This window comes from Tauraco erythrolophus, chromosome 2 (genome assembly GCF_009769465.1).
Source record: "Tauraco erythrolophus isolate bTauEry1 chromosome 2, bTauEry1.pri, whole genome shotgun sequence".
NCBI classification, from domain to species: domain Eukaryota; kingdom Metazoa; phylum Chordata; class Aves; order Musophagiformes; family Musophagidae; genus Tauraco; species Tauraco erythrolophus.
The window spans coordinates 84,724,516-84,741,062 of record NC_141466.1 but is presented as its reverse complement, the minus strand read 5'-3'; the positions used below and the strand labels follow the sequence as shown (position 1 = coordinate 84,741,062).

The 16,547-nt window shown below is 44.6% G+C and overlaps 1 protein-coding gene across 1 annotated transcript; it reads right to left on the bottom strand.

Annotated features, from left to right (window-relative positions):
- Positions 1-6,597: 6,597 nt before the first annotated feature.
- Positions 6,598-16,522, bottom strand: FSAF1 (40S small subunit processome assembly factor 1). Its single transcript, XM_086631554.1, has 7 exons — positions 16,462-16,522; positions 15,999-16,273; positions 11,084-11,140; positions 9,863-9,958; positions 8,278-8,364; positions 7,239-7,288; positions 6,598-6,912 (listed from the first exon to the last, which is right to left on the bottom strand). The coding sequence occupies exons 1-7, from the start codon at positions 16,520-16,522 to the stop codon at positions 6,783-6,785; spliced, it is 756 nt and encodes a 251-aa protein (XP_086487680.1). The 3' UTR covers positions 6,598-6,782.
- Positions 16,523-16,547: the final 25 nt, after the last annotated feature.

Genomic DNA, 16,547 nt, shown 5'->3' with positions numbered 1-16,547 from the left:
TCATTACAGTCTCCTTTTAACCTAGCAGAAGGGCAAATAAAGTAAAAGGAATACAGTTAGAAGTAGGTAACCTGCATTAGTAAGACTAATTTAGCCTAGGTCAAAAACTAAACAAAGTGGTTGCATGTGTGGTTGTGTACACACTTAAGGACTTGGGTTTGGCCCACAGCAATAAACCAATTACCCCAATAAAGTGTAGTCTCCTGGCTTCAGCTGGATACATTTTGGTAGTTTGATTAACAGAAATAATGCTTAAGTAGTTAGAATTATACAAGGAAACTAATTACTCCACACCTGAATATTTATGCAGAACATCCAGATGGCAGTGGCCATCTGAACATAGGCAGAGCAGAATTTTCCCTTTGCAGAACAGCATCAGATGGGGAGAAGTGGGACACTTTCACTTCTCTGCTCAGGTGGGAGGTAGTTTGCTTCTCTGCAGGTAACTCCCCAGAGGTACGTCTCATTCATTGTAAGCCCAGCAGTTCACATGTTCTGCATCTACAGCATCTCTTATGCCAGTTTTTGTTTCCTCCACATCCCTTCTTCAGGAGGGAGTCAGCCTTTAGTACTATGGTCCTTGCAGGAACTGTGTTGCTGACTGTCCAGGGAGAACCTGGGGGACTGAAAAGTAGCATAGATACCCAAGGAGACCACTTTAGATGCTCGTTTCCTTTTGATTCCTTGGGGTAGTTGTGCAGCTCTTTGGGATTCCAAGCTTCTCTGGCACCTGGACCCACACTTGGGTCTGCCACGGCCTGCCTTTCATGGGACTCTTCTGCTCCTAGAAGCCAGGGTGCTCCTTATAAGCAGGAGAGCAGAGCCTTTTGTGCTGGGAGGAATCCCATCCACTATGGTACAGAGCCCATACAAAGTAGCTGTAAGTTGACTTAATGTCTAAAAAACCCCAACAAAACCACAAACAAGCCATCCTCTAATAAACATAACAAAGCTTGACTTCTGCATAGGCCAATTTGCAACCTCTGCACAGCTGCTAAATAAATACAGCAGGCAAACTTTCTGTCCTGCAGAGCAACAAGGGACTCTTAGTTTTGATCTGCCCTTGTAAACCTCAACCTTAGTATTTGTGAACCTTCTTCCTGGCTCTTTCCTCTGCAAATTTCCCTGTTGAGTTTAGTGGGAACAGAGGTGTGCCATCAGGAGCATTGTCCGGCTTCCCAAGGCGTGCCATGCTACACAATTTCCACTCCCTTCTTTTGCCTCATCAACTCAAAAAGAGCTCACAAGAAGATCTCTTACTAAGACTTAACGTCAATATGAGCACAGGCCTTGTTGATGATCCCTTACTACTTCTGCTGTGAAAAGGTATGCACTATAAAACATGTCAGTGAAGACTGTAGCATACTGTGACGTATCATGAATTTGGAAAGCAATTTGGCTTCTAAAAACATAGAAAAGATAGGCAAACAGCACTGTCACCTCTAATATTTGCCTACTCAGTGAAGATACATAGAAGAAAATATATTGGACTGAACAAAATAAAATTTAAAAAGCATGAGCTTACATATATCTGAGATTAAGAGGAAAAGTATTAAATGTAAGTTATTATATGCATAACGTTCCATCGTGTTGTAAATAATGCCATGATAGTGTATTGCCGTAGTTTATTCTTGGCTGGTGATAAGAGTTTTGTCGTAGTGCTGTGTAAGCTTTTATTTTATTTTATTTTTTCCCAAAGTGTGGTTAGTAAAGATGGCAGAGAGCACCCAATACTCTGGTTTCCGAGTTGTTCTAGAGCAAGAAGAAACGTGAGATGCAGCTTCTTTCTTTCTTACATAGTAATATCTCTTAAACAAGGTAAGAGAGAGAGATGAGATCAAGGCTACGCTGCCACTGCCCACACACGAAAAACACTGTGTTTGCGACTGCCAACAAGCGGTGGTGCATTTCTGCACCACAATTCAGACTACTTCCTGTGAGAAGGGATGCAAAGCACCAGCAACCTGATACAGCAGCTGTCTGGTGCCATCTAGTACATCCTTTGCTCACAAACAGAAGGATGAGGAAAGAGACTTGTTAGACCTAATCTCAGGCCTTACCAGCTTTGCAGCATTCCGTTTAAATAGCAAAGTCAAGAATTCAACTTTGAACCAGGCAAGATAACGTGAAAACCCCAAGCATCTTGGCTCGATCAACTTTGGAAGGGAGATTACAGTTTCAAGTCCTTCAACAGGTTATGGCAACAAATCAACCACATTGCAAATGTAAAGGGCACTTGTCACTGAATATTATCAAACAAAGATGGAGAGTCTTTTTTTTTATTATCCTTTTTTTTTAAAAAAAAAAAAAAAGTGAGCTGCTTCTAGTTTTTACTGACAACATTTCTGACGATTCCTCTGCACTACTGAACGCTGCACACACACAGCCGGCTGGAGCGGCAGCCTGAAGCACAAATCCTTCATAAATAAGATGCACTTGGTCTTCTAAGGTGCAGAAGCCCATATGCAAGCCACAGAGACTAGATGTGTGGGGCTCCTGCATCTTTGCACAATACGGGAGACAGACGTGCGTTTTACTGACAGAGGCACTGAGCAGCATTTCCCCCTTCTGTTAAGCGAGCTTTTTGTTACATTTGGTATTGCAGACAGATCCAAGCAGAATTAATTACAAAATTATTTTTTACACTAATTGGAGGATTTCTAACATTTTCCTGTGAAGCAGTAGATAGAAATATTCCTGGATCCTGGTTGCATTCCCTCATCCTCCACCTCCCTTAAATGTTGTCAATAAAAACACTAACCTTTCTAGGTAGCATGGTGAGAAGATATTATGTGATGAATATTAAAAATAAATGCATGAGGTAAACCTGCTGTTATTTCTGATTGTTACATGAAGCATGAATAACACTAATTTAAACGTTGGCAACCAAAAAAGTGCAAAGGAATAAGATAACAGTGTTCAATTCTGGTTAAATGAAAGATGAGAAGTTGTTTCTGTTTTCTTCTTAACCACGACATTTTTTTCTGTATCATCATTTGCTGTTGCTTATATGAATTTGGAGCTGGTGAAATATACATCTCTGCTGTATGTGTCTGTCACCAGATCAAGAGGAAAATACAAACTTTTTATAATTTTGTACCTGTAGCAAACGTTTGTATTTTTTGAATTGGAAACAAACTGCTTTTTGTCTTTTGGTCTGACTAAAAATTTGTGTATTATTATTATTACTACTACTACTACCCTTTTGGAAAACCTGACATATGAGTTTATGCTGTTTTACAGTTTCTAAATAAATTCTTAAAACATTGCCAACAAATTCAGCATCAGTACCCTATTTGTTATTACAAATTATTATGAAAAAATATTATGTCATAATGTAGACGAGGCAATTGCGCAGGATACACGCCTAACTCTAACTGTTGATAACCTGCTTTGTTACCACAGTCAAGAATAATCTGGTAACTGGAGAAAGCCACGAGTCCTCCCTCAGAGCAACCATCTGTGCATCAACTTCAGACATACCCTGGATTCAGTGGCATGAAACACTTTTCTCTCTCTCTCTCTCAGCACCATTCGTTTAGCTCTCGCTCACGTTGGTTATAGAGTACCTGGGGATGTGCTGTTTAGCTCCAGCCCATCTTGGACACTTTGGGTGATTTCTCATTCTTCGAAATTTCTGACACTGGAGTAAGAGCCTGGAAATAACTGTGATACCAGTGGGATCCGATTGGAAAGGCCTTTGAGTAAGTGTAAAAGTCAGAATGGGCAGAAAGTGTGTCACAGCAGGAAAGACAAGACTTTGTGAGATGGTTTAAGATGACATATCATCTTGGAGCTGCACACCTCCACCTTGTGAGGGACTGAGCAATGCTACAGAGGCAGCACACTCAGCCCCTGCAAAAAGGCACTCATTGAAGCTATGCGACCTTCGTGAATGTCTCTTAATAAAACAGAGTAAAGTACGCCGACACACTAACAGCAGCGCCAGGGTAAGAAACAGAACCGTGGCCAAAACAATCAGGAGTCAGTACAGACAAGAGTGTGGAGACACTGTCCATCATGGCTTTTTTTTTCCCCCCTGCAAGAGAAAACTCAGTGTCAACTCCTTCATGCCAAAGGATTTGACTGGGAGGAACAATCATCACAACAGTTTTAGCATATGGGGAACTGGAATAAAGCTAAATGTCACAGGAAAAGGCATGTGAAAGAGAGCACATAAGGAGAAATCCTTGCATTCTTCCTTTATCCCTCATTCCTCTATTCAACTGCAGGCAGAGGGCCGAATAAGATGGTCCCTGCTCTCCCTTGCCCATAATCAATCAGTTATTCAGTCAACACTGGCTTTCATGTATCAATACATGCTCTGAAAGCAACACAGGTTGCTGCCTGAACATGCACTTACATGCTCTGTTAATTACTCTGTTAATTAATAACACACGCCAGTTCAGAGAAACACTAGGTGCCTAACAGGTTCTTGTTTGCCAAGTGTCAGTTGTTATCACTTTTGTTAACGCATCTAGTAACCAAATAGGATGAAGGTACCATGTTTTCCTGAGAACGGCATCCTACAAGGATGTAGCATGGCCAGCTCAAATCACCTTGGGGATTTGATATAAAAAAGCAACCTATCACCATATCACAGAAACCTTTCAGAATACATACACACCAATGTTAAATGAGTAAGAAAATGCAAGATTTTTGGTTTTGGTTTTTTTTTTTTTCCCCCTAAGCTTTCATGTTCCACTGTTAGCTTGGCATTTCAGTTTTCAACTTATTTTAAGAACGGAATTTTTTTCAACTCTTCTTTAACAGAATTTACAAGCTTGAGACGAGGACTGGAAAAATCAGACACTCTATTCTGACCGAGTCTCACTCCTAAACAGCTTTTGGGAGCTGTGGAGGTGGAAAGTGAACCCTTTAGATTACCAAAGCTGATTGAGGACATAAACTCCCACAACACATTATACCCAAAGCCAGCTGAACAAAACTTTATCTAGAAGTGAGCAGTGAAAAACCAAGCTCAAGGACTACTAGGCATTAAAAAAATACAGGTTATCCCACAACATCTAAAGCCCATCTGTTACATCAACAAGTCTTGATGCTCTGTACTGCTTAGTGATTACACCTTCACACACAATCGTGATTTGACATATCTCTAAGTCTGTAGCAGATAAGATTGTTAATCCTGGTTTGAATCTGCAACCAACACTAAATAAGAAGAAATCAAATTACACAATTCAGAAATGTGGTAACAGTATCTGCACAGCCCTCTGCTTCTCAAATGGCTCCAGAAACACTCCCTCCTGCTTTTTACCCAGCTCCCATCCACTCCGGGCCCTCTCCCACCTCTTGGTCCTCTCTGTGCTAGTAGGGCACTTCTCCAGGACCTCAAAGTAAGGTGGAGGGTGTGGGGGAAGGAGTGCACCAGAAAGCATCTCCTTCTGTGGTGTGGCTCTCCCCACACCAGAATACTTTCCTATCCCGTGAAGGGAGAAGCCTCTGATGCTGCTGTCTGGGGAGAGGTCTGTGCTGCTGTTCTCGTAGCTAGCTGCAAGCTGATGCAGACCTCGCTGCTCACTCAGGGTTAGAGATCACCTTCCTTGGGTTCCCTGGCAGCAGCCAGGAAGCATGCTTCACTTCCCCAGCCCACAGGGGTACGTTGAATTTCACCAATACACCTAGAAGCTTCTCCATTAAGGGCTGTTTTCCTTCTGTATACACGTGCTTCACTGCCAGAGCTGTTCAATACAAGCTCCAGATAACCTTACCTAGAAAGAACACAGCATGAACTTTTTCCTCTGTTGTTTAACAGTTAACCTTATTTTTGCCTCCCCCTAAAATATTCAAGTTTCTTTAGCTTTAGGTAGAACAGAGAAGAGATTTCTGAAGGTTACTAACCATTGCCATTTCTAACGGAAACACCACCTTAAAAAGAAAGAAACAAACAAAAATACAGCTACAGAGGACAAAACTCTTCTTTCAGAAACACCAAACTGCTGAAATCCAAATAGCACTAAAACTTCAGTTTTGACAAAGATTTCATAGAAAAGCCTCATAAGGCATGGGAACACTGACCAATACAAAGGTGAGTTAACCATGAACAACCAGTAGCTACTGAGTGCCTGTGCCTCATTTGTCTCAGTCTTACATGGTTTTGTTTTTAAAAACAAACCAAGCAAGCCACCAAACCACCATTTGAAACAGTACTTATTTGGAGATCTCTGCAGAGATATACAAGTTGAGTACGTAACTCTTACCTGGGGCAAAACTTCGGAAAAATCTTATTTTCATTCCAGAACAGATAATTTGTAAACCTTAAGAGGTTTTGCTGGACAGGAAAACTGTAGTGCAGTTTCACTATCCACTAACAATTAATAAAGATACAGAAACAGATGTACGCCCAATAAATGTTTAAGAATACCTACTTCAGGTTCAGAGCAAGTAAGGTATTGCTTTTTCCATGTTCCTTCCAGATGGAAGTGAAGAACTATATATTTTAATCCACTAATTATTGGATTAAATGAATATTTTACTTACAGCCAGTAAGATAATTCTAGAAAGTGAAATGCTTTCTTTAGCGCGTATTGACTAATAAAAACAGCCTGTGTAACATTCTTCGTAAAAAGTCTCATTTTTATTTATAAAATGGTAAATTCTCGTATTCTTCCCAAGGCACAATGGAATACAGAAAATCCCACAACAACAAATTAGGTAAAAAAGAGTAGGATATGGTGGGAAGGTGAGAAGCTCTGTAAGTCTGTGTTGGTAGCAACATGAATTGTACTTTATGCATATCGTCCATTTCACTCTGTATTGTAAGTTCATTTGATAACTTTAGATGATTTAATTTTCTTTATGTCATAGCTTTGCAGAATCAAGGTCCCATCTCTGAATTTTCCAACTTGTCCTGCAGGCCAAATGCTAGGCACCGATTTCTTCCTTTTGGCCTTCCTGAAACAGGAAGAGGAAAAAAAAGAATTAAGAGAAACAACAGAAACTCATGAAAATGTTTAATATGGTGAAAAATGTCAGCTATTTATCCAATCAGTGTTTAGTAATACGCAATATCAAATCATGGCAGGTAATGATCCCAGAACATTTATTACCTGCATAGCCATTCAAATTTGCAGCACATTACAGAATAATTTACATTCCAGTTCCTTCCACTGGAATCTGCGTGACTTCTGGTATAAGACTGTGCTTAGCTACATAAGGGAAATACACTGTGGAGGCTATACAAAAGCAAGTTAATTTTAATCATGTTAAAAATGGCTCACCTCTCCTTCTGTATTTTCTTCTTCTTCTTAAGAGAATCACCTTTCTGTTCCTGTTTTTAAAGATACAGATTTTAATGGGAGCATCTTAACTAAACAACTATCTGCACACAAAATACGGTTTTGCTTCACGGAGCAGCAGGCATTTAAAGCAGGTTGGGAGACCTTCTAGCAGGCCAAGTGACGCAACACATTACAGAAGCACTGCTAGGAGTGCCCAGAGCCCTTCCTGTCACCTTATGGAAAGTACAGTCCTCTCACGACTAACACGGTGCCCCTGCCACGCGAGGCGACACAAATCCAGCTGCACAAGAAAGAGGCTGGCTTCTTGGGCACGTGACAAGATCCTTGAGTCAAAAGATGGACTTGCTACCAGGCAGGTGTGTCAACCATGGCAAGATTCAACTATGTCTGGTCATGCACTGGATGCACCTTGAGACACCTGACAGAGGAGGTGAAGTAGGTCCCCAGTGAAAGAGGGTGGCAGGAAACAGGCTGACAGAGCAATTAATTACCTGTCCCGCAACCTGCTCCCACCTACACGAGAAGACTCCATGGAGAGGCAGGGAGTAGGCTTAGAGCCAGATGGGCTGTGCTGGAGGATGGATGCAACAGAAACCTCACCCTCGCTTTAAATAATGAGCAAGATCCTAGATGGAATTGTGCTGATATAAAACCAGCTGAAGATCCGGCTCTCTGTGGTTAGACAACATGCAACCCACTTTAACTGAAGGCCTTTTTTTCCCCCCTCCTTAAGAGGCAAGGAAAAAAAAAACCCTGCTGATTTTGTGTCATCAGTCTATCAGTCTCAAAGGATGAGGCAGCGAAACCCACCACAACACAAACCTAACTCTGTGCCCTTCATGCTGCACAAAACCAGCTTTTACCGATGAGATTAAGTCCTGCTGGAGCCAGGAACCCACTCCATGAGGCGCAGCAGGTGTCAAGCTCGGGCACTCCTCCTGTGCCTGAGGCATTATCTGTCAGGCTCTTGGACTAGCTCTTACGTGCTGTCTTTATATAGAGAAAATTTCACACAAACCTTTCCCTTATCATCATCCTTTGTTGTTTTTTTCTCTTTCATTTTCTCCTGATAAGTCCTGTAGTTCACATGTTCCTTTTTGGGGGGCTGCAATAAAGATTGGGAGGGATACCACTGATGAAATTTTCAAATAGGTTCAAAAAACATTCACACACTTGCATGGACAATATTTTTCAGGTGGCGGTGGTGAAACATTAGAAATGGTTTATTTCCTTTTGGGTGAGAGGAGGGAGCTTAAGGAATGTAAGGTAGACACATACAGACTGTATCTTTCTTGGTGGAGACAGTGGAGAGGGATGTTTATTTCATAGATTTCTAGGTTGGAAAAGACCTTAGAGATCATCCAGTCCAACTGTCCCTAATCTCCCATTAAACCATATCCCTAAGCAGTTCATCCACCCTATTCTTAAACACATCCAGGGATGGGGACTCAACCACCTCCCTGGGCAGCCTATTCCAGTGGCTGACAACCCTTTCAGAGAAGAAATACTTTCTAACATCCAACCTGAATCTCCCCTGACTAAGCTTATACCCATTTCCTCTTGTTCTATCACCCATCACTAATGTAAAGAGCCCTTCTCCTACCTCCCCACCATCTTTTCTCAAGTATTTGTAGGCTGTAATCAGGTCTCCCCTCAGCCTCCTCTTCTCCAGGCTAAACAGCCCCAACTCCCTTAACCGCTCCCCATAAGTTTTATTTTCCAGCCCCTTGACCAGTTTAGTCGCCCTTCTTTGGACTCGCTCCAGGAGCTCAATATCTCTCTTAAAGCCAGGGGCCCAAAACTGGACACAATATTCCAGGTGCGGCCTCACCAGTGCCGAGTACAGGGGCAGGATCACTTCCCTGTTCCTGCTGGTCACACTATTCTTGATACACGCCAGTATCCCATTGGCCTTTTTGGCCACCTGGGCACACTGCTGGCTCATATCAAGCCGGTAGTCAACCAGCACCCCCAGGTCCTTCTCCGCCAGGCAGCTCTCCAGCCACTCTTCCCCGAGCCTATAGCGATGCTTGGGGTTTTTATACCCCAAGTGAAGGACTCTGCACTTGGCCTTATTAAAGCTCATGCCAATATAAGCTTATATTTATGCTCTATATCAGTCCTACAAGGTTTCCACATACACATTGAGCTAGAAAGAAAACCCATACCCCTTCCCACTCTGCAAAAGAGACCTACAGAATTATTTTCTTCTTTTACCCTACTGATGATAAATGAAAATGAAAAGTTTTCTTCATCTTTAACTCACTGGAAGAGTGAAACTTTACAAAGCAAGCCCCTCCCTTCAACAGTTTAGTTCTGAATGGCTTGCTTAAAAATTAGTAGATGTTGTTTTCTATCTTAATCAGTCATATTTCATCTATACAACACCTCTGATAACACAACCATACTAATTTTCCAAATGTCTACAGAAAATAGACAAGATAGAATAGAAAATGTAAAAGTAAGGACAAAGTTGGAGAAGGGGCAGGGCAGGGGATCTTGTGTTGTACAAAAGTAGTGCCAAACCCTCTCAGTGCTTTTTACCACTTTCTTGCACAGTAACAGCTGAGTGACTGCCCAGCACAAACCAAGCAACAAAGTACCTTGGCTCCCAGCATGATTGCACGCTCCTGTTCCCATACACGTTGTTCGTGCTTCTTGTAGCCAGTAATTCCAAACTTGTGCACTTCCAGCCGAGCCTAGAACATTACAGAAAGTTGCCAGCATTTTGTAATTTGTCCAACCTGTTCTAAAATAACACTTCACAGACCACAACAAAGTCATATACTCCTAAAGAAACCCTTGCTAATACCTGAAATCAGGATGCTATAAAACAAAACTACCTGAGTTGGGAGCTGTTCTGCAGAAGAGTTAAGCACTGTCCATCTAATCATTGGACAGTGAGGATTGCTAGAGGGACAATGTTCTGTTCTCTTCATTTCACAGAAAACAACACAAGGAACCGTTCTCCTCTGTATAAAAATGAAACATGCTGCGCTACACAGAGAACAACGAAACGTGCTACTACAGCACCCAACGTTTACAGTGTCTTCATTCCTTGGCTGCAGAGCATTTAACAAGTGAGAAACATGGATGGATAGATGGTGAAGTGGTTTGACTATACACATACGTATAGCTGAAACTATACAAGAATACCCTGTCAAAACCAGTGATGAATTTATAATCCTTTTAAAGGCAGTGGTTAAATCCCCATTGTTCTTAGCTGTATGGAGCTCCACAAAGAATCTCCAGTGAGGGACTTCACTGGATCACAGCATGTCCCTACGCAGAGATCAGGCATATAAAACAACTTGCACACATCTGTAAACGAATATCTAAGGTGGCCAATGCTACTTACGCTCATATAAGAAGAGATGAAAACAAAAAGACAAATGGAAAAAAGTAATCTGCTGTTCCCAAAACAGATGCCAATATGTGTTTTTTTTTTTTCCCCTTCCACACGAGATCACAAATCCAAGATTACCACCATGGGCCTGAAAGAGCTATGCTATACATTACGGGTACTCACATAGCTCTACGCAGCCAACATACAGTGACCTCCTCAAATTCTCACCAAAAGATCAGAAAGAAAGGCCTCAGACTTGTAACACACCTCTCTTCACACAGAGCAGTTGTCAATAGCCAGCACGCTCCTCCTTTGGCATGGCATGCAGCCAAAATTACCTATTACGAAATCCTCACCTACAAGAGACAACCTTTTCTGGAATCGTTTTGCATCAGTCCCACCATAGCTTTCCCAAGGACATCAATGCACACACCTGCACAACTAAAATAGTGAGATTAAATAGGTCCTGCTGACTTACTTTTTCGAAGTTAAATTCTTGTTCCTTTGCATTTTTTTCTCCATCTTCTATTTTGGCCTATAAACAAAACAAAACACTTCAAATTAATATAACAAATTTAAAGTTTAAATGCTGATTATGATAGTTTTTTGGAAAGCAGTGAAATGTAAAATGAGTTGTAAGGAAGACTATACAGCTTTCCAGCAGTGTATTTTTCTAGCTTTATTACCTGAATTTATTAAAAGAGACAGTCTCAATGGCATTTTTAATATGTAATTATTATAGGGTCTTACTGGAACAACCTTGCACAATTTATAGGGTATCATTATAACACAGTGCATATAGAACCATAGAATGGTTAGGGTTGGAAGGAACCTTAAAGATTGACTAGTTCCAACCCCCCTGCCAAGGGCAGGGACACTTTCCACTAGACCAGGTCGCTCAAAGCCTCATTCAACCTGGTCTTGAAAACCTTCAGGGATGGGGCATCCACATATTCTCTGGGCAACCTGTTCCAGTGCCTCACCATCCTCGGAGTGAAGGATTTCTTCCTTATAGCTAATCTAAATCTCCCCTCTTTCAGTTTAAAGCCATTGTCCCATGTCCTATCGCTACACTCCCTTGTGAAAAGCCCCTCTACAGCTTTCTTATAGGCCCCCTTTAGGTACTGGAAGACTGCTATAAGATCTCCCTGGAGCATTCTCTTCTCCAGGCTGAACCGCCTCAACTCTCGCAGCCTGTCTTCATAGGAGAGGTGCTCCAGCCCTCGGATCATCTTTGTCCTGCATTTTCTTGCCTGGATCATCTGCTGACACTTAGAAAGTGTTTCATAATTCAGAAAGATATTAAAAGCTGCAATTAATTTTTATACCTTCAAGTATAAATTACATTTCATAAGAGAAAACCTGCCACAGGGGAGCTATGTGTCACGCACATTTCCATTTCCAAATCTGTACCAAACTGCTAATGCAGGATAGGACATGAACTTCAAGTCATCTTGTTTGAGACACGGTGATAATAGCTCACGTACCGATAGCTGGTGGCAACACGCAGAACAAGCTTAATTCGTAACTGCATGGACATATACTAGTGCACGTATCCAGCTTAACTCATGCAAAAGCAAAAACTCCAAAGGAAGCACTGTCAGCAAATTGCAGCCCCCGCTTACCGCTGTTTAAAGAAACTACTTGCTCAAAACGAGATCAGCAAAAAGTACATCTTTTCTACTCCGCGATTTACACAGAGACCTTCCATCACCAGTTTTCAGTTTGGAGGGGATTTCTCCAGGAGGGACAGATTGTATCCTAGGAAGAAAAAGAAGCGCAAAATTCCCAGGGAGAGCTCCACACTCACTCACCACAGGAGCATCCCGCATGGGACACCTCAGAGCAGAAACAAATCTCACAGGGTTATTTTAGGTTGTGTCCAACTCTTGATATCAGGGAGGACATGCTGAGCCACCTCTCTGAGCAGATGCTCTGCCCATTCCCAAGTGTGCTGATGCAGGCAGGCAGCACTAGCAGGGACACGGAGGTCTGTTAAAGAGTAGCATCCCCTTATCTTTCCCTGTTTACTCTCAAGGGAGCTCTATCCCCTCTGAGGAAGCGGGAGTAACACATATGCATTTGAACTGAACTGAAATGCTTTTAACGAAGTTCTTACACACAGCTCCAGGATGTTAGGTCACATTGATTCACAGGTTCAGGTCCCAGGGTTACATCAGGGCTTCCCCCTGCATCCAATAGAGCCAAACGCAAACTTCTCTCAACTTTCCAAAAAAATCTATATAAAAATTGCCCATTTCAACTACAAAAAGAAAACCCTGGTTGTTTTCAGAGCATTTCACTAACAAGCCTAACACCAATCTTTTAGGGCAGAAAAACTTAAGTTGTAAGAAGCAAGAGAAAATAAAAGTCTAGAGCCATTTTTAGAATAAAACATGCTGGAAAAAGCACAAAAGTTCATGGATTCCACCAATTGCTTGGTCAGTCCCTTCAACTTCCCAATTCCAAGCATTCAAACCCCAGATACCAGTAAACCTCCCTGAATTCAAAACGGCAATGTGTTGGCCCATCAGAGCTTATTTCAGAATTGAGCTTCTGATGTTACGGCCATAAACACAACTCTGAGAAAACAACCAGAGAACCTATAAGATCCAGAGACCAACCAGCGAGCAAGGGACCATCTGCTCAGTGTGGAAGGCAGCTCTGCTTCCAGTCAAGCCTAATCTGGGCCTCTCTGTTAAAATAGCTCAGCTACAGTTTTTGGTAGCACAAGGGAATTTAGCACCCACAAATCAAGCCCTAATAGAGTTAAATCTGACCAGGGACATCAAAGGCAACAAGAAAAGAAAAACTTCTATAGATATGTCAGTGATAAAAAGAGATCTAAGGAAAACGCAGGCTCTCTCCAGAAGGAAACGGGGGACCTGGCTACCCAGGATATGGAGAAGGCTGAGGTTCTCAATGATTTCTTTGCCTCTGTCTTCACTGGCAAGAGCTCCAGCTGCACAGCCCAAGCCACAGAACGCAAAGGCAGGGACTGGGAGAATGTAGAACCGCCCACTGTAGGAGAAGATCAGGTTCGAGACCATCTAAAGAACCTGAAGGTGGACAAGTCCATGGGACCTGATGAGGTGCATCCGCGGGTCCTGAGGGAACTGGCAGAGGAAGTTGCTAAGCCACTATCCATCGTATTTCAGAAGTCGTGGCAATCTGGTGAAGTTCCCAATGACTGGAAAAGGGGAAACATAGCCCCCATCTTTAAAAAGGGGAAAAAAGAAGACCCAGGGAACTACAGGCCAGTCAGTCTCATCTCTGTGCCCGGCAAGATCATGGAGCAGATCCTCCTGGTGACTATGCTACGGCACACAGAAAATAAGGAGGTGATTGGTGACAGCCAACATGGCTTCACTAAGGGCAAATCCTGCATGACTAACTTGGTGGCCTTCTATGATGAGGTTACAGGATAGGGGAAGAGCAACTGACATCGTCTACCTGGACTTGTCTAAAGCATTTGATAGCATCCCACATGACATCCTTGTCTCTAAACTGAAGAGACATGGTTTTGATGCATGGACCACTCGGTGGATAAGGAATTGGCTGGATGGTCGCACTCAAAGAGTTGTGGTCAACGGTTCAATGTCCAAGTGGAGGCTAGTGACGAGTGGTGTTCCTCAAGGGTCAGTACAGGGGCCGGTGCTATTTAACATCTTTGTTGGAGACATGGACAGTGGGATCGAGTGCACCCTCAGCAAGTTTGCAGATGACACCAAGCTGTGTGGTATTGTGGACACGCTGGAGGGAAGGGATGCCATTCAGAGGGACCCTGACAGGCTGGAGAGGTGGGCCTGTGAGAACCTCATGAAGTTCAACAAGGCCAAGTGCAAGGTCCTGCACGTGGGTCAGGGCAATCCCAAGCACAAGTACAGGCTGGGCAGAGAATGGATTGAGGGCAGCCCTGAGGAAAAGGACTTGGGAGTGCTGGTGGATGAGAAGCTCAACATGAGCCGGCAATGTGTGCTGGCAGCCCAGAAAGCCAACCGTATCCTGGGCTGTATCAAAAGGAGCGTGGCCAGCAGCTGGAGGGAGGTGATTCTGCCCCTCTACTCTGCTCTCGTGAAATGCCACCTGGAATACTGCATTCAGCTCTGGAGTCCCCAGCACAAGAAGGACATGGAGCTGCTGGAGCGGGTCCAGAGGAGGGCCACAAAGATGATCCGAGGGCTGGAGCACCTCTTCTATGAAGACGGGCTGAGAGAGTTGGGGCTGTTCAGCCTGGAGAAGAGAAGACTCCGAGATGATCTTACAGCAGCTTTCCAGTACCTAAAGGGAGCCTACAGGAAAGCTGGAGAGGGACTTTTTACAAGGGCGTGTAGGGATAAGACAAGGGGCAATGGATTTAAATTGAAAAAGGGCAGATTTAGATTAGATATAACGAAGAAATTTCTCACTCAGAGGGTGGTGAGGCACTGGAACAGGTTGCCCAGAGAGGCTGTGGCTGCCCCATCCCTGGAAGTGTTCAAGGCCAGGTTGGATGAGGCTTTGGGCAACCTGGTGTAGCGGAGAGTTTCCCTGCCCATGGCAGGGGGGCTGGAACTAGATGATCTTTGAGGTCCCTTCCAACCCTAACCATTCTATGATTCTACGAGCCAGAGGACGGAGACCTGATACTGTCACGCCTTTCCCCATCGACCACCCAACACGGGTACTCCAAGACACACATTGTGAACAGCCAAGTGCTGCTGTGATGCCAGAGCTGAGAAGGCAGCTTTGGCACCTCATGTTCACACCTATTCACAAGAATAGCAGCACACAAAATGCTTAGGCTGAGAAGTAGCCAAAAAGCTTTGCTTTTCGTTTCATTCACTTCTTGCCATATCGGCAGTCCTATCTGCAGATCAACTTATTTTATTTCAAATACAGGATATTTATCCACATATCTCTGAAACTGGAAAAAAGCGTCTTCAAGTCCTGCCCCTACCCCTGCCAGCAGCCCTGTCGGGATTCAGCAGGACCGAATGCCATCAAGCTGAGCAGACAGATCACCAAAGGATCCCAGACTTGAAGACAGCTGTATTAGCAAGAGGGAAGAAACTAGGCACGGGGGAGGGGGAATTATGGAAGGTATCTTGCAATTTATGGTGGCAGACTGTGGAAACAGCCAAAAAAAACCCACCAAAAACCAAACATGCAGAGGGTTTTGGTTGTTTTTAACTGTCACCAGAAAGGGGCATCCCAGTCCAGCACCTGCTCAGTGTAAAGTCGCTGGAATGGCTTTAAATAAAAATAATAAGCTGTGCTTTGAAGAACTGAGCTACGTTCACGGGAGTTGGCGCCGTGCCCAGGGAGCGGGCCCCGTTACAAGAAGGCCCCTACAGGAGAGGGCGGGCGTGGGGCAGAGGAGCCCACCCTCCCTGCGCCCGGCCCGGCCCTACCTGCGCGCCGCCGGCGGGCGCTGCCGAGGGGCTGGGGCGCTCCTTCCTCTTCCTCCCGCGGAACACGACGACCTCCACGGCCGGCGGCGCGGCAGGGGGCGGCGGGACGGCGGCGGCGCCCAGCTCAGCCCGCAACTCCCCGAAGAAATCGCGGGTTCCACGCCGCCCGCCCGCCGGCGGCGGCGGCGGCTGCTGCTGCAGCACTCCTCGGCTCTCCTCCGCCGCCGCGCTCGTCTCGCGGTTCTCCGCGACGCCCCGAGCGCCGGTCTCCTCCCCTGCGTGGCGGAACACATGCCCCGGGTCAGCTACGGCCGCCGCCGCTCCGTTTCAGAGTGAACACACCCGGCTGGCTCCCTCCCTCCCTTCCCCCCTCCCTCGGCAAGACCGCGGTGCCTTCGTCCCCCGCGCAGCTCCCGGCCCGGCCGCCGGTCCCCGCTGCTGGCAGCCCCGCTCGCTCACCCACCCAGGTCGTAGAGGGCGCCGAGCACCACCTCCAGCCGGCGGCACGGCTCCCGCGACCCCATGGCCGCCGCGGGCCGGCGGGCGGAA